The sequence below is a fragment of the Carassius gibelio genome, chromosome B11 (genome assembly GCF_023724105.1).
Source record: "Carassius gibelio isolate Cgi1373 ecotype wild population from Czech Republic chromosome B11, carGib1.2-hapl.c, whole genome shotgun sequence".
In the NCBI taxonomy this organism is placed as follows: domain Eukaryota; kingdom Metazoa; phylum Chordata; class Actinopteri; order Cypriniformes; family Cyprinidae; genus Carassius; species Carassius gibelio.
Window position 1 is genome coordinate 17,020,342 of NC_068406.1, and position 18,428 is coordinate 17,038,769.

At 37.8% G+C, this 18,428-nt stretch overlaps 1 protein-coding gene across 1 annotated transcript; it reads left to right on the forward strand.

Annotated features, from left to right (window-relative positions):
- The first annotated feature begins 258 nt into the window (after positions 1-258).
- On the forward strand, positions 259-4,392 carry sox12 (SRY-box transcription factor 12). The gene is made up of 2 exons (XM_052569656.1): positions 259-517; positions 841-4,392. The coding sequence occupies exon 2, from the start codon at positions 894-896 to the stop codon at positions 2,001-2,003; it is 1,110 nt and encodes a 369-aa protein (XP_052425616.1). The 5' UTR covers positions 259-517; positions 841-893; the 3' UTR covers positions 2,004-4,392.
- The last annotated feature ends 14,036 nt before the right edge of the window (positions 4,393-18,428 follow it).

The following is an 18,428-nucleotide window of genomic DNA, read 5'->3' on the forward strand; positions in this document are numbered from 1 at the left end:
AGACTGCCTTGAAGGTCTTGTCCTAATTTAAGTTTTTGCTTGTAGCATTTAACACCTCCTCAGTTAGCATCTCTCTCTCTCTTTCCATCCGCTCTACTGTATGCTGCGCCTCACTGCATGGAAACTTTCACCCCCCCATCCTTGACACTAACACACCCACACGCACACAAACACACACACCACGACTGAGAGCGGCGGGTGGAAGGGGAGGAGACTGTGTCTGGTAAGGCTGAGCTGTTTACAGTGTGGGTTTATAAAACAGCAGACGAGGGGGGGCGTCCCTACAAAGAGGGAGCAGGGAGGAGAAACAGCAGACGAGGATAGGGAGAGTGACTGAGAAGATAGAGAGCATCTGAGAGAGAGAGTTCGCATGCAGGACAGAGTGATTAAACAGCAGGCAGACATTGGACAGCCTTTTTTTTTTACTTCCACCACAACTGCTACAGTGGAGGAGATGCTTATGTGAAGAGAACAAGTGATTGTGCACAGTAAACAAGAAGCTCTCTTCCTTTTTATAGTAAGTACTAAATTGTATTTTTAAGGAAATAGTTTGTGTGTGTGTGTGTGTGTGTTTATACTTAAAATTAAATGCAAATATTTTAGTTATATATATATATATATATATATATTTACCTATATTTATAACATGTTTAAATGACTACAATTAAAGACTTATCCAATATATCATGTCTTTTTAATGGATAATGACATAAGATGAATGATATTCATCTATTTAAAACAAACATTACATTTTGGAAACAGCTGTATTTGAAAAAATGAAAGTTTGTATTTAACAGATGAATAAGTTTATGAGAGGTCACATGTCTGTATTTATTTCAGGATAAAGGCAGGAATTGATGAGCTGCTGCTGATCTTAGAGTGTCTTGTCATGGATGACTCTAGGGAACCTGCTGAATAGATCTCAGCGCTGCATCATGGTTCAGCAAAGGACCCACAAATACTCATCAGTCATGGATGGCAATTCTACCAGAGAGGTCTTTGTGGGACTGGCGGCAGAGGACGATGCGGAGGGGTTCGGACATGTACCTTCTAAGAAAGACCCCAACTGGTGCAAAACTCCAACTGGGCACATCAAGAGACCAATGAACGCTTTCATGGTCTGGTCCCAGATTGAGAGACGTAAGATCATGGAGCAGTGGCCTGACATGCACAATGCTGAGATTTCAAAGCGTCTCGGAAAGCGCTGGAAACTACTGCCTGATTATGAGAAGATACCCTTCATCAAAGAGGCTGAAAGGTTGCGTCTAAAGCACATGGCTGACTATCCTGACTACAAATACCGGCCCAGGAAGAAGAGCAAGATCTCAACCCATGTGAAACTTGGAGAGAAGTTGCCTATGAAATCCAGCAAGCCCCATTCAGGAAGGTCTCCTGGGCTGTCCTGCAAAGGGCTAAAGATCAAACCCACTTCTACCAAGCCTAAAATGAACTTTACTGGCAATAAATATAAGAGCTACAGTGAGAGCATGAGCGATGATGACACGATGGATGTAAATTTAGAAAGTCCAGTGACTTTGCAAGACGATCACAACCCATCAGGTCACTTTGTCCTTCACCAGCAGGCTACCATTCCCTCTGAGGACCAGCAACCAGTTCCTGAGCTCAAAATGAAAGTGCCCATCTCACAAACCAGCAGCATCCAGAGTGTCTCCTCAGAGAATGAGTGCCAGGCTGTCCCAGAGTCCACCACGAGCGAACCACAAGGTTCGACATCTGGAAGATCCTCCACACCAACCTCAACCAGTTCCTCCTCTTTGGTGTCCTCAGCATGTTCGGATGAGGAACTGGATGAGGAACTCTTGCATATCATTTCTAACAGTATGCCTATGGACTGCTCCACTCTGGACAAAGACTTTGAAGCGTTCAATGCTAACTCAGGATCCCATTTTGACTTCCCAGATTACTGCACTCCAGAGGTGAATGAAATGATTTCTGGGGACTTGCTCGTGCCCAGCATCTCAGACCTTGTGTTCACCTACTAAAGTCGAGTCCTCTGTATTGTGGCCAGGTCTGCATAGCTGCCAATTTGAAAATATTTTGTTCATGTTGTACTTGGACAATTCCATTTTCCATGTGTTTATTTTTGTCAATGAATTCCGTAAGTGCTATTGCTTTTCTTTCCAAGCATGTCACATCTTGTTGGTTTAGCTAAGACACACAGGGCTTTGCAGAGCTGTTCAGGACAGTAAGACATTCAGGCTTTGGGTCTAATTCTTAGACACATGAAAATGATCTTTTCCTTATCTTTATAAATGTCTTAAACTAACTGCTAATATCTCCAGAGACAAAGATTTGTATCTATTTTTCCCAAAATTTAAATTCTTTCATCATTTACTCAACTACATGACTTACTTTATTTACAAAACATGAAAGAAGGTTTTGTCCATACATCAACCACATTTTTCAAAATATCTGTCCACCGAAACCAGAATGTCATTAGGGTGAGGGAATGACAATTTTTTTTTTGGGTGAGCAAGCCTTTTATTATACAACACTGTCATTTTCATGTCTGCTCATAATTTAAATGCTTAATCAAGTTTCATTCAAAATTGATTCCCCCGTAAGTTTCAATGTGCATAAATAGGTCTGCTGACAGTGCAGTAATATTCTAAAACATTCTTTTTTTTTTTTATTAAATCCTGCAGTACTTACTATAAAGCATCAGTAACCTTGCAGATAAAATCACTGCGGACACATAATTCATATCATGTTCTTTAATTAGGTAATAGCACTTTCATCACCTTGTCATTGCTGCAGAAGTTAAGGCACACATGTGATTTAAAGGCAGCTCTGCATTGGCCCTGCATGCAGGTGTGTGTGTGTGTGTGTGCGTGTGCGGGTGTGTGTGTATGTGTGTGTCAATGTGTGCCTGAACTGATTGGACTGTGGACAAAAGGGGGTTAAGGTTAGGGTTTTGGGGGGTTGGGATTGGGATTGGTTCTTTCAGGGAACTGTGCATCTGTCCATGCAGGCAGCAGCTTTTATGCAGGGGTCGGACTCTGCGCTTACTGAGCGTCTGCCGGGGTGGGGAGGCGTGTGAGGGGGGGCTCCCGCACTGGTTCTCTGAAATGCATGTCATGTCTGCAGTCTGGCTGCAGCTGCCCTGATCAGGGCGAGAAATCTGTGTCTGCCAGCTGGCCCCCATTGACTCTCTCAGGGATCGTTTGTCTAGGTCCTAGTGCCTCCCGTAGGTAATTCATCTGTGATGATCTCTGTGTGTGTGTGAGCCTCTCTTTCTTTCCTGGAAAAAGCATTCGAAGCAAACCGAAGTGACAAAATCCCTCAATTTCTCAAAACAGGATCTGTCCTTTTAAAAAAAAAAAATGCTCTTATTAATTTGAGTTCAGTTGGCAACCGAGAGACTGGCATTATTGTCCTCCCATCAACATTTGTCAGAAAAGGGACAACAAACCCTGCAGTTCATATCTTACATAAACTGTTAATCCTCGTCGATTCACAGCATCCTGTGAAGAAGCAGCGGCATGCGGAGGAACACAAAAGGAAAGGGACCTGCTGTGTATTTGCTCTTGGTTTAACCTCATTGTTTGGACTGCATAATGACTACTTTTGTCACACTGACCACAGAGGCATAAACAGCCTCCATCGTGTTGTGTTTCCTTATTGTAGGAAAGAGTTGACTGAACTAGTTCTGTATTTTTTCTAATTCATGATAGTTTGCAAAAATCTTAGTTTTGCCAAGTGGTTTTTAGAATGACGCCACACTCGGTGGTCAAAGTACACATGTAATTCAGGTATTTGTGTTTCAAGTAAAAGGGAAATGGCGTTAAACATGAGGACCGATGGGAAAGATGGATGTGGTTTGTGATACAAGGCCTCCATTCATAAAACAAAAAAACATGAGGATTTTCAATGTGTAAAAACATTGCCTCAACATATATGTATAGCGCAGAAAGATTTAGTGCTTTAAAACTGAAATGTTGGCATTTTAAATGCTCAAAATTGCAGAAACTGTAGTAATAACGCAAGTTACTGGAAACTTTTGTTTCATTATAAGTGAGGCAATGGATGGCATTCATTTCATAATACGGTAATTTGTATTATGAAAATCCAAAATCAAGCTTGCATGTGTTATAAATAAGGACTTGTGAATAGGTAAACAAAAGGTTTGGGCTTTCAACAATCATCAGGGAAATTATTTCAGGAATCAACACGTTCACTATTTTAGAAGATTCTTTGCTACTGGAATTGTGAAACGGCTCACTGAACCTGAAGTTCACACACAGGAATGAATCTTTGCATTAAGATGTATGTCAATCAAATCTGTCTCCATCTAGAAATGTATCAGGTCACACACCGAACCAATACAGTCCCAAACACCAGCAGTCAATTAAACGGACTCAGGACTAAAAACATCAGCCCACTGTGGATCTGCTTTGATTCAGCCATTACTAAGATGCACTCCGTTTGGCCATTGTATGTCATTGTAGATGATCTGCAAAAGAACTGTATGTAGCATCAAAGGTCAAACTGCAAAGTTGTACCTTTTTAAATATTAAATATTTTAAAATGCCACAAGACTTTTGGGTGCATTTTTCAACTGTAAATAAAACATGTATTTTAATGTTTCTTAAAAATTGACATTTTACATTTACAATTTGCCAGTATATATTTTTTTATTTTCTCATTTTCCAATTGTTTGCTTTTATTTCATAGACTTATAATTCTGACAGTAATTTATTTATTTGATATTTTACTAAGAGTGCCAGAAAATAGAAACGACACATCACAGATGGGCTCAGGCAAATTAGTGTCAAAGTGATAAATGCAGAAAGCTGTATATAACTGAAGCAGTGTAAAAATACCCATCTGGTCGGCACCTCCTACTTCTGGGCTTGCGATTAATGAACAGCATTCTGTGGAATAGAAAACCAAGGACAATGCTAATTTCACACAGGCCAGACTCAGCTTTGCTTAACCTGTCATATGCGAAGCATGCGCTTCCTCATTTCCATGTCTGTCGGAAAGCTGCTGCCAAAATCGGTGATTGCCACTAAAGGAGTCTTATTTCATAAAATGAACCAGTCTTCCCTTTCAAAACTGAAGAATTTTCATAGCAGTAAGCTGATCTATCACAGAAGACTTCACAAACCAACACAGTGGTTTGTACAAATGCAAGAGAACCAAGCACCTGACCTAATACTTGCCAAAGCAACACTGTTTTTATGCCCAGAACTCATCTATAATCTCAGCATGGTGCTGTTTCAGCTATTAAAGACTGTACTGTTAGGAAAGAAATCTTATGCCGGATTCCCTATGATCGGCTTTGAATGTGAAAATGATATGAAACATACAACATTAGGAGTCATCAGCTAAAGCATTCTTCAGAATTAGTGTCCAAACTATGACCTTGTTGCCTCAAATGCATTGTTTTACAATTTTTCATAGTTAGATGCTCAATTTTCTGATATTTTTTCAAAGGAAATAATATAAGGTTCCTATTTTCCACTAGTTTTTATTATAATTATTTTTTATTTTTTATTCCTAATGCAATCAAAAGTTGAATTCTGAAGTTCAATCCACAGTATATGTTGTTTGTAATCTTGCGGTCGGAATCTTTCAATTCAAATCACTGTTATCCAGTATTAACCGACTGTCATCCAGGTCTATCAAAGTCATGCTGTTATAAGCAAAAAGATTTTACCAACATTGTATTCGCTGTGTCAAACAGATGCATATGCATAAATTATGGCTGTGTTTTGTACATGCAGAAGAGATGATGACATGGTTGTATTGGTGCTATATTCATGTTCTTAAAAGAAGAGTTCATGCCAAAATACCATCAGACTTAAACATGTATGACTTTTAAAACACAGGAGGAGTGTTTTTTTTTGTTTGTTTTTTTTTCGAGAATAACCAAGCTGCTCTTTTCCAATACAATGAAAGTGAATAGTGACTATGGCGGTCAAGCAAGACTTTCAGTAAATAATGTTTTAAGTTTTCCAAATAAATTCTGATTCTCACAAAAAGTTACCATGTGGCTTACATTTAAGCTGTATAAACTAATTTTGTGATAATTTATGTTTTTTTTTTTTTGGAACTTGGCAGGCCCTTGTTTACTTTCATTGTGTGTTTCTTCAAAACTTCTCCTTATGTGTTTCATAGAAGAAAGTAAGTCATATGAGTTTGGGACGAGATGAGAATGAGTAAATGTTGAGAGCATTTTCAATTTGGCTGAACTGTTTCTTTAGAAACTGTTAGGAAAAGATCTTTCTGCACAACTTTCTTTAGGCTTGTGTGTAACAGATTGTGATGCTTTTCATTCATTCGTTCTCCTCACCACACTGCAATAAAAAAGGAAAACATTGTGCACAAAACCTTAATGGACAGGAGTCTTCAACATGTTAGCTCAACAGAGTTTGGGAAAATTAGCATTGGTTAATTCATGTGTATGTCTGCTTCCGTAGTGTGCTGTAGTATCATACAGCAGGTACTGAGCACAAATAGAAATGAAAGCACTTTTGTGTACATAATGATGGTAGCAGCGCAGTTAGTCGTTTTGATGGACTTATCAGTGTAATGACACCCTCATCAATAAACTGTTTTATTGATGACACATGACCTTTCTGTTTGTCTCTGTGAGTGTGAGTTTAAAGAGCTTATGGAGGAAATGAAATGCATGCATGTCAGCACAATTACATATATGCACATAAAGCTATTTGCATGAATTAAATTAGCGTGGATTAAGCATGCGTGGCATACACAAGCTGTCCATATGTAGATACAAGTTTTCTAACACGCATTTGACATAGACCCGTCATGTGTGTCTGTTTAACGCTGCGGGTTTCTCCCACTCTGTCTCTGACGTGAGTTTCATAAAGGATGCAGATGTTCTTGTGGTCAAAGCGCACAGGCATGAAAGGTTGCAGCAGTCATGTAAGTGACAGCACGTTACATGCAAAAACCCCGTGTGACATGAAAATGCTTTAGCACTAGCAAAAACACAAGGAAAAACTTGCTAGAAAATGAAGGGAGTGCAAATTGAAATATCATTATTGCTGTCATTCATACAGACACTGTTCTCACTTTTATTTATTAAGGAACCATGATAATTATATTTTTGTTTAAGTTCATTTTTACATATATATTGGAATACCTTGGAATGGGCCATTTGATTAGTCAACTAAACTTCAGTGAAGACGTCCATGTGACAAGAGTTGTGATGTTTCCTCCTGTATATAAGAACCACATGGCTGCTCAACCCAAGGGGGACATTTAACTTATCATGACCACCGATTATCACATTTTCCCCTTCTGTGCCCTGTATGAAAACCATAACAGCATGTCCGCAGAGGGGCATACAAATAATGTGTACCAGTCACATAATACACCATGTATTATTAGGTGACAACAAATAACTTATTCATAAGTGATCCTTTCTACATAGAAAAGCAGAATAAACAAATTTGTGTACAGTATGTAATGATCCCAACTATAACAACCTACATGATAATGACAGCTGATAGATATGCTTTTATATGAACTTGTATGCCACCAAAAAACAAAACAAAACTCGTTAGTGGTCGTCTGCTGTTATTAAGCACTGTGAATGACACAATAAATAGTCTTCCTATGCTCTCAGTCTTAAATATACTGTATGCATATTCAGCAATCAAAAATCAAAAGGTTTCTCCATCATTTTTAATTCGACTGCTATTCATTTAGTACAGTGTTTTTTTTTTGTTTTTGTTTTTTCCAGATTTTCATTTGCTTAAACCAAAGTTTTTAATGTCGTAATCTTGTAGCCAGTTGGTTTGGTTCATGGCCTCATGGTCTATAACTATTTAACAAAGATAAAAAAGAAAAAAAAAAATTCTCAGAACAAATGCTGCTGAAAATGGGGATGGGCTTTTTTTTAAAGTTTAAAGCATTAAATGTGAAGGGCCAAAAAAAATTACAATTGCAAAACAAGCATGCACAATTAAATACTCTTCATCAACAAATTAAAAAAATATTATTTAAAAAAATCTGGGTCAATAACAAAAATGGTACTAACTGGGGTGTAACTGTACAGGTATGCAAACAGGAAATGTGTTCACATGTGTACTGAACCAATATAGCATTGTTTTGACGACTGCACAAGACGAGTGACAAGACTTAATTGGAAACTTACAGATTTTTCTACTGTTACTTCTTTTAAAAAACAAAGTCTCATCTTTCATATTATCTCCATTGTTCAGGAAATTCAAACTATAAATGCCATTTTATACTCTTTGATGTGGCAAAACAGATCCTGTATAAATGCCTCAGTTCAAACAGCAACGCTAAAGAGTAATTGAATTTGGGCCTAAATGGTTAAGCTCCTGCATACCTAAATAGCCTTATACCACACTACAACCCATCATGCTCCCTAAGGTCACAAAATGCTTTTGATAGTTCCTAGGATAGCAATGTCCACTAAAGCAGGTAGAGCTTTTTCAAGTGTGGCTCCCAAATTCTGGAATAGCATTCCTGATAATGTTCGGGGTTCAGACACACTTTCTCTGTTTAAATCTAGTTTAAAAACACATCTCTTTCACCAAGCATTCGAATAATGTATGACTGCATTTCTTATTTCATAATTTGTGACTGCATTTCTATCTGATTAAATGCAAATTATTATTCTTTAGCTTGGGTTAAACAAATTAATTTTACCTGGTTGGAATAGCAGCTTCTCTAATTATGTCTTTATTTATTTCTCGGGATTTACAACCAGTCTGGATCCAGAACACCTGAGAAGAGATGGATGCCAATACCTCAGAGGGCCTCAGATGATGCTAGCCCTGAAACGACATACAGAACTAACAAATATTGCTACAAGTGTGATTGCATCATATAATAATTGCTGTTAATTAGTTTCATATGCACATAAACTGACAGTTAACACTTATAAGCTACTACTAAATATTGTAGAAACCTAATTTTCTGTAAAGTTGCTTTGCAATGATTTGTATCGTAAAAAGCGCTATACAAATAAACTTTAATTGAATTGAATTTGGGCTCTGTTGTTAATTGTAACCTTATGGTATTGTAAAAAGGCTCCCTAGATTTTAATCCCTAGGAAAATTTTTGCTATAATTGATTTTTTTTTTTTTTTTTTTGGATCAGGCATTTGGCATTTGATCAGTAAACCATTGTTTGATTAAAAAAAAGCTATTTTTATTTTTACCCCTGCTTTACCAAAACAATACCAAACCATGAAGTCAAAACCAAGGTACATATCGAACCATCATGTTTGTGTACCAATATATTGTGCTCCCCCCTATTTACTGAAGTTAAACATCACCTATTATGGTCAGCTGTCAACTTCGCAAATCTTTGTCTTGATTAACACTAAATTGAGGATGTTAGAGCACAGGTGTGGAGCCCCCAGAGCAAATTGAGAGTAAGTGCCTTTCCCAAGGGCTCAGTGGAGGTACTAATTCAAGATAGGATCTTCCACTGTATCTAACCACTAGCCATATACTGTACTTCCAATGTGGCAAGACTATGGGAAAAAATACAGTTTTACAGTTTCACAGCTTTAAACAGCTTAAATTAACTCTGCCTGCACATTTTCCCTGGTGCATATTTGATAGATGCCCTGGCCTTGATTCCCCATCACCAATAAGCTACCTTCCTGTGAGTAATGCCACACCTGAGAGGATTAGCAGGATTACAGGCAACAGCGTTCACACAGGATTTGAGACATCCTTCCAATTGTAGACAGCAATTCAAACCCTGATCGATCCTAAAAAGTAATGCTCCCCGATCAAAAAAGTGCATACACGAAGCTATTATTTTACCAAATACAACATGCCAGGTTGGCCCACAATGTCTCACTTTAATTTTAAGGCCTGCTGAGAGAGCACACCATTTATTTTCCTCCCCTGTCCGGTGCATTGTATTGGCAGACTAGTTCATCTGCGTGACTCTGTGATAGATGCCCACAAAATCTGTGTCCAGTAAAAGCCAAGTCTCATCTGTGAAACAACTTATTGAATTTCCCTAGGTGCTTGGCTAAGCAGATAGGTGTTTTACAGTGTGAATAATTGGACTCTTATATTTCACTGCAACCCACTTTCCAGTGGCCAGTACGAGTGAACATGCCAATAATGGTGCGCATTTGAGCTACTTTTCTGAGGGTCAGACAGTGAAATGTCTTCTGTTCTTTCTGATTTATTTAGCGTTCTCTCACACAGGCTGCGGATGTGAGAATTAGCCCCATGCTAAACTGCTGCGTCAGTCCGGTGTTGTCCATACTTGGATCAATTACAGCTCACTAATTGCTGTACCTCCAATTATGCGGTGATAAGCAGGAGATGGAATGATTAGAGGCAGTTTCGAGAAGGTCGGTGGAAACCAAAGATCTGAATGACTCTCTAGGGGTGATTGGGGGCAGGCGAGCAATACTGAGAGGCAAAAAATAGCCATGTTAGGCTTGGCTGACTTGGGTTGTGTGGAATTTCGGATGGGATGAAAAGACCCGGTCTTGCTTGTGCTGCATTATGTTGTTTCTCTGACCTGCTTCTGCCCTCGCTGTTAGAGATACGACGGTCTACTTAAGTGAGTCAGCATCAACATGCATGGATTTAGCAGACCAGAAGCATTCTGCACTACTTAACATGTCTTTAAGTCTAAAAACAGGAGTATTTCCAACTCACTTTCTCATTAAAGGACTAAAAAGATGGGTCCAAATGAAGCATAACAAACCTGAGATGAAAATGTGAGTAAATTGGTCTGAATTCAGCTCTCCACAGAGGGTCGTCATATGTCCCCTCTTAAGGCGAGACACTGCAGGCAAAAACAATGTTTTTTCAAGCACCTGTCAATTTTGAGATTTTGGGCTTTTTGGTTTTTCATAAAGTGCTTTTTCAAACTAGTGGAAGGAAAACATCCAAAAGACACTGTTAAGTGTTTCTTTTATAGCACTTTATCTGTTTGTGTCAATAGATTTCAATTACAATACATATTTTTAAAGGCCGTTTTCTCAAAATGAGTTTTTTCTTCAACACTGAGCCATAAATCTCAACTTCAGTAGCACATACACACACCAAACTTGACATTTTTATTCCTGTCTGTATTCTGAAGATTTTTACAGAGGGATTTGTTCATATATATTGTCCTTGATTATATACAACATTTTATTCCCCCCAAAATTGTGAAAATATATTGTTTTCTGGCTGTTCAAAGTATTTTCTGAATTATGGAGTGACAAAAAAAGATAACCAGAATTCCCTCTGTAAAAACATTTGACTCTAATATGTCAAAAAAATTAAACAAAAAATTTGAAACTGACTTCATCTAGTGTTCAGATTTTTGTACTAGAAATGTATGCAAATTAGCACATATTTCATTAAAGAATGCCTCATTTGCATATTTAAACATAACATTTTTGAAAACTTGTAATACAAAAAATGTTTGCAATAATCAATGTAATCAATCAACTGGGTAAGTAAGGTGATAACTATTAGATTTTTTTTTTTCCCTATTCACCTGCAGTGTCTCGCCTTAAGTAGGGATTTGAGGGGCCATAGGGACATGCAGATGGACAGATCTGGACTGCTTGTCCCCTCCAGCCATGTCTCCAGACAGTTGGACAGAGAACGGTGTGGCACAGAGAGAGGGCCCCACAGTGCCAGGAGGAAACTGTAATGAGAGATTTTCGAGGGGGTGTGGAGATACTTGGCCTCTCACACATTTTTACATACAGACAGCCACAAACATGAAAAGAAAAACACAAAGATATGTTCACAAGTACGCCTACACGAGTAGACTGACCATGTTGGCAAGCACATGACTTTCCTATTAAGATCTATATTCTAGAATGTTTATTCTGAAAAGATGGTTACATTGTATTATGTTATTAGTATGTTCTAAATAAATGAAGACTCTGTAATGAATATACTCTATGCTCATTTATTTCTGCGATTCTCTACAGGAAGTACTGCATTTTTTGGCAAATTATGCACAGTAATTAAAGCCATTTTGACTCATCAATCCTCATTCATGTGCTTGACAACAAGCCCAATAAACAGCAAATGTAGGTCATGAGATTCTTAAAGTGCTTTCACCCATCTGTAGTTTGATTTATTATACTTTGCATCTTCTATTCCTTCCAAAATATGTTTTCCTTGATTGCTTGACTGTTTAACCCCAAATTGCTCTTATCTGGACAGAAATAAGCAAAAGTAAATGAATGTTCAGTCATAGTCTGTATTTTAAACATGATTATTAGCATATCATAATCAAAATTATGGTATGCTCGCTGTTTTAGTTAGATATCTAGAAACAGCAATACAGGCCTATTCAGATAATTATCAGTTTTTTAACTTTATAAATGGTTTACTGTTAATTTTGAACAATCAAATGCATCCTTGCGGAATAAATCAAAGTAATTTTTAAGAAAAACACTACTGACTCCAAACATTTAAAGGGTAATGTAAATATCAAAATCTGAATAAATATTGATTCATATAGAAAATTTATGTGCATGTCAATGCAGTCATTGTGTAGACTCTGTTTTGGTGTTGTGTGTCACTGTGCCCCGTCTCCTCAAGTTAGGGTTAACGTTAACAAGACAGATCGACACTACAGCACAGAAATGAGGTGAGGCAGTTATGTGATGTGACTTTGTGAAGGGGGAGTAGACAGAGAGATTGAAAGCAAGAAAGACCTGACAGATAAATATATGTAACAGAGGGGAAAAAGAACTAGAAAAGGTAAGGGACAGAGAGGGAACATCTGACACGTTCAATCTCATGCCTTCAGAGGATGCCTTGTAATCTGTTTTAAAGGTGGAAACAAATATGTATTATACATCGAGACAACTTCCTCTTTTATGTCAAAAACTGCTACTTTTCGTATCCTGGGGAGGCTATTTCAGTCTTGACACTTTATTTACCAAACTCTGTGTGTCTAAGTTGACTCACAATAGAAGCTTCTATAAAGTCTGCTTCAGTAACTTCTAAATTGGCAAGATTAATTATTACAAACGGAAGAACATAACTACATGTGTTTGTAGCTGTCTGTGGTAACTAGAAAAAAAGTTTGATGAATTAGATATAATCATATTTCTTTTTTAATTACAGTCTGGCCACAAATTTTTAAAGTCATTATGAAAAAGAAGTAGCCATAGACCTTTAACTTTATATTGCTATGTAAATCTGAGCATAACAAACTGCCAAAATAGAAAGCATGTCAGACAGGGACTTGTTTCTATCCACTGGTTCAACACAGATGAACACAAGTTTGCAGAGACGTTTAAGTGGACTAAGGGTGTTTACTCTTGGCAGGTTTGGTTTGATTACACTCATAAAAATAAAGTTTTTTTTTTATTGGCATCTGTGGTTCCACAAAGAACCTTTACCATCCATGGAACATTTTCATTCAACAAAAGGTTTTTTTTTACAGTGGAAAAGGGTTCTTTAGATTATCAAGTGTTTTTCAAACTAAGAAAAAATTGTTATTTTAAGAACTGTTCACTGCGAACCAAAATTGGTTCTTCTATAGCATCACTGTGAAAACCTGCTTTTGGAACTTGTTTAATAGCGTATAACAAACTCTGGTGTGATTGCTCTGTTAGAGGACACAATTTCTCATTACCCCGCCAACTGACATTCATTGTATGGGGAAAAAACACTGACACATATTTAAAAAAATCTTTGTGTTTCCCTGAGGAAAGAAAGCCTTACAGGTTTGTACATGAGTTGAGTAAATGATGACAATTTTCATTTTTGCATGAACTACTTAATTCAAAGTTTCAGAGGAAAAAAGCACAAAATGATCACAAAAGATATGTTAAAAACTTTACCAAAAGTGGGCCTCATGAGAAATAAATAAAATTGAAGGATATGACCCCTTTAAAGACTTCAGATGCCTCTTAGTTCAGTGTGAATGCAGACAGACAGGATGGTTACTCTTACATTAGCATACCCTGTCTACTCACGCCTTGCATCAACAGGATAGACATATGCAATCTGGCAACATGCTCCTGGCACTAACCCAGTTATTCCTCTCCATCTCTGACCTTGTCACTGCACATGGCATTTTCAGGCAGAAGCTCACCGCCACATACATTTTCACATAAAAACACACAAGCTAAACCATAACGTGATAAATGAGGAAGTGGCTAAATGGTCTGCTATCATCCTTCAAAACTAATAAGTCACATTAAAAGTCCCTAGAGTGGATGTTCGTGTGATTACTGTTTTGTCCATGATACATGAGGGCAGAAAATGCAGCGTTGCTGTGAATTCTCCAGGGCAATCAGCAAGACAAATTTAACCTCGGCGAATCCCTCACATGCATATAACTGCTTATGGCACACCGACGAACGTGCAAAGAAAATTTTTAGGTAGGGTTTGCCAAGGACAGAGACTGTGAAGTTAGTTTGGCAAGATGAAGTCTGGGGAATCGGCAGGCTTTCAACACCCATCACCACCAGAAAGACAGAGTGCGTTTTGATCGCTCGAATACACGCAACCCACACACATATCCTCTCCACCTGGGTGGCTGGTGCTGCCGAAGATACGAGTCTAACTCAGAGAGGTTTGTAGGCCACAGCTTATCTTTTGCTCACACAAACCTGACTAAAACGCGGTAGCTAAAAGACTTTTTCCTTTCTAGATACACGCACACAGACACACTCTCCCTGTGGTTACCAATTACTTTGCCCCAAATGGAAGTCACAAATAAGACTTTGGCTTTCTTTACCCCCAGAGAAACAGTTACTGACACAGCGGCAAGTATTTTAAATTGGGTATTGACATGGTGAAATTCGTATTAGCAGTCATTACGTAGACGTAGTTGTAAGTAGGTTGGATATCTAGCACTCTGAGTCCATCTGCCCATCCGTTCAGTGGCTTTTTCTCTACAGCTCTCAGTTGATTCTTGCTAATCCTGTGTACTCTGTTGGGTTTTATCTCCTTTCTCAATGGGTTTAAGCTAAAATGCAGTCTCTGGATTTCCCTAAACCAGATTTAAGCCTCTGTAAAAAGGATGCCTCAGTTTTAGGCATCTGCTGAACGTACTCCACTAGTCTTATTAATAAAAAGGGACTAATTTAGCACAGGAAGAGCGCTTTTAAGTGTTGATAGGAACACAGAGGGGTTTGTGTTTATGTGAGAAAATATGGAGTTACATAAAGTGCTTGTCTCATCTCTCATCACCTCATCTCACAGCAGGCCACCATAGGTTTAGTGAGAGAGACAGATTAACCTCAATTCATCCACAAACATTAAATCCTTACAACTACTTTTTACACGGATCCCTGTTTTACACTTCACCCACATGGCATTAGCCTGGATGCGCATTTTTAAATCAATTGGAAAATATACTAGAGGCATTGGCTTGGCTCAAGAAGCTGTTTGTTTAAGCAGCCCTCCTGCAACCCCTGATCAAGTGTGTGTGATATAAGAGCAATTTCAGCAATTTCTGAGACCACTTATGGTATTTTTAGTAAGGCTGCATCTGAGATGATTTGCACTAGTGGAGCATATGTTGTCTAGTTAAAGGAGGATGTTAAAAGCAATATGGCATCAGAATAATTCATATAATTGTTCTATTCCAAGCATTTACATGCATTCGGCAAGCCTGTACTAATGCCTTTGCAACAGTGTAGGTACTACAGAAATGACTTTTACAATAAATCAATAGAGAAATAACAGAGCAATAAAGAGTGAATAAGAGAAATAACAGCAATACAAAAAAAAAAAAAAACTGAAATATAAAATGTATTTTAATTAAAAAAAAATACACTTATATATTATAACATTTCACTTAAATATTTAATTTCACTTTTTTTTTTACTAGACCATTGCAAATCGTTAATTTGGCTTGTTTCTTTTTATATCAGGCACTGCCAAAGGTCACCTTTTTTTTCAAACCACATCCCTTCTGCTTGTTGTTCATCTGTATGAATTTCCTCTAAGATAATCTTTTTGATCAGCCATATTCAAGGAGGTATGGTAGCATACAACGTGCAATGGTAGAAATGTGTCAGCAGGTCAGTGTTGTTATTGTTAACTAAGTCTAAAAGTAAAACTTAAAATAAAATCTTTGCCATTAAATGAAGTTCAAATAAATAACACTTAATTGCTTTTAAAAAAAGAAAAAAAAAATCCTGAAATCTCATCAGGACTGGTGTTCATAACCCATGCTAATGGACAAAAGGCCACCACAATATTCATTTCAGAAATGTGATATTCCCTTGACAGAGTCCCCAAAACCAGCCATTGTATATCAATCAGGTTTCGCTCTAATACAAGACACTAAAAAAATAAGCCTTAATATATAACTAGTGAAGCCTATTCCAACATATCAGCCTTGTGTCAGAAAGGACACATCCAGAAGTGAAATTGTAACCTTGAATCAGGAATGAGTGAGAAAAAAAAAAGGTAAAGATGCAATTGTAAGCCAGGGATTAGATTTTCATTCACAGAGCTGCCAAGCGGAACGTGGCCTGAGAAGTGATTTGAAGTATACAAACCTTAAAAACAGGAACACATTTTCTGAAGCAAGGAACAGACAAAACATCTTGTCTGGAGGGCTTGCATAACGTCAAAATAATGTTTCTGCCCTTTTCTCTGGCAATAGTCATGCTGTTCTGTTCAATTACTAGATATCTGCATTGCATCACTGCTCCCTTTGGTGAACTCACTGCTCCCTTTGGTGAACACACTGAAGTCATCTATCATGCTAGCCAAAGAAAGACCGTACAACAAATGTGCACTAAATAGTTTCCATGAGAGCCCTGGCAAGCTTTTTGAACTGCCACATATGATTTGAACTTTACAACCAACATTCGTCATGTTTTAGCAACAGAGCCATGGTTATTTATGGTGAGGGCCAATCGGCAGCTGACTCACCCATCATGCAACACTGCCACGTTAATACTTTGTAATTAAACAGCCTACACATTTTTTTGCAGACCTAGCAAAAACGGACTGAAGATGGGATCGTTCCAGTTCATGTTTTCTGAACCAATTTCATGCACAATTTGCTCTGTGCTGGATGAGAGCTGTGTGTGAGCATGCTGCTGAATCGCTGGCCTGTCTTTCCGAGACAGAAGAAGATCCCGTCTGCTTCAGAATTCCATTTCCCTCTGTGATGGTGCTCTCAACAGACTGCAGATCTGATGGAGTGGAGCAAATACCTTTGGATCATGGAAAATAAAATACACTATCTATCTAGTTTTAAATGTTTGGTCACTTAAAGGTATAGTTCACCCAATTTACTCCCTTCAATTCCAAAAAAGAATTTGTGAAAATAGTAACATCACACTTATGCCTACTACATGATCTGTCTATAGGCATGGGTGAATTTCTTCATAAAATTAGATTGCCAACTACTGGCCTGGCATGCATAAAACAGCAATTTAGTTTAGTTTTTTTTTTTTTTTTTGGATCTGTGGGTCATTGTCCTCTGTATTTGAAACATTTCTACAATTCAAAGAAAAACATTTCTATTTTCTACATTGTTGTCATGATCTCATTCATTTAAATCAAGGTCTATAGAATACCCTATAGGTGTCACTCTTGGGTATAGTTTCGAACAGGGAAAAACGCAACACTCAGTATGGCGGCTCTATCAAACGAAGCTCCGCCTTCTGAGTAAAAGAGCCAATCCCTAATAGGTAAAGTCAGCTCATCACTGCAGCTGCTATTAGAATTCCTGGTTGCTATAGAAACTGTAAGCATTCTGAGACTTTAACATTGTCTGTCATTTTGACGGACAGGGTCATAAAATTCTGTCATAATCTATTGTTGCCAATCATTTTTATTTTCATATCACACATTTATGCATTTATCCAAAGTGACTTACATGTGTGTTTCCTGGGAATTGAACCCACAACCTTTTTTTTGCGCTGCTAACGGAATGCTCTACCACTGAGCCACAGGAACTGGAACAGGAACACACTTAATTGTGTTTATTTTTGTTTACATTTTAACTTTTAATAATGAACCTACAGGACGAGCTTATGCATTTATTTATTTATGAAGAGAACAGAGGCTGCGTGTCACTTTTCAAGTTCAACAGCACATCCCGCAGTGACAGCGGAGGCCACTAAAACAACAAAATCTGCTAGGGCTGGTAAAAAAAAATGGATTTCTCAGTTTTAATTAATTAGAATTTTCATGAATCAATATTTTCTGTACTTAAACTCCAATCAATGCTGTTTTTAGTTGATGAATGAACAGTAGTTAGTATTATATATATACACACATATGCGCCATATTTTTACAACACTAGAATCACATCCCATTAGGTAATGAAAGTTAAACACACACTTGTCGTCTTAATGCTCACTTGGACCAAACACAGGAAATACGTCATAGAAGTAGTCAAGTGCAAAGACCACAAGTGTGGGTATTTGGACAAGGCATTAGGGTTTTCATCGGTTATTTTGTCCATACTGCAAATATTTTGAG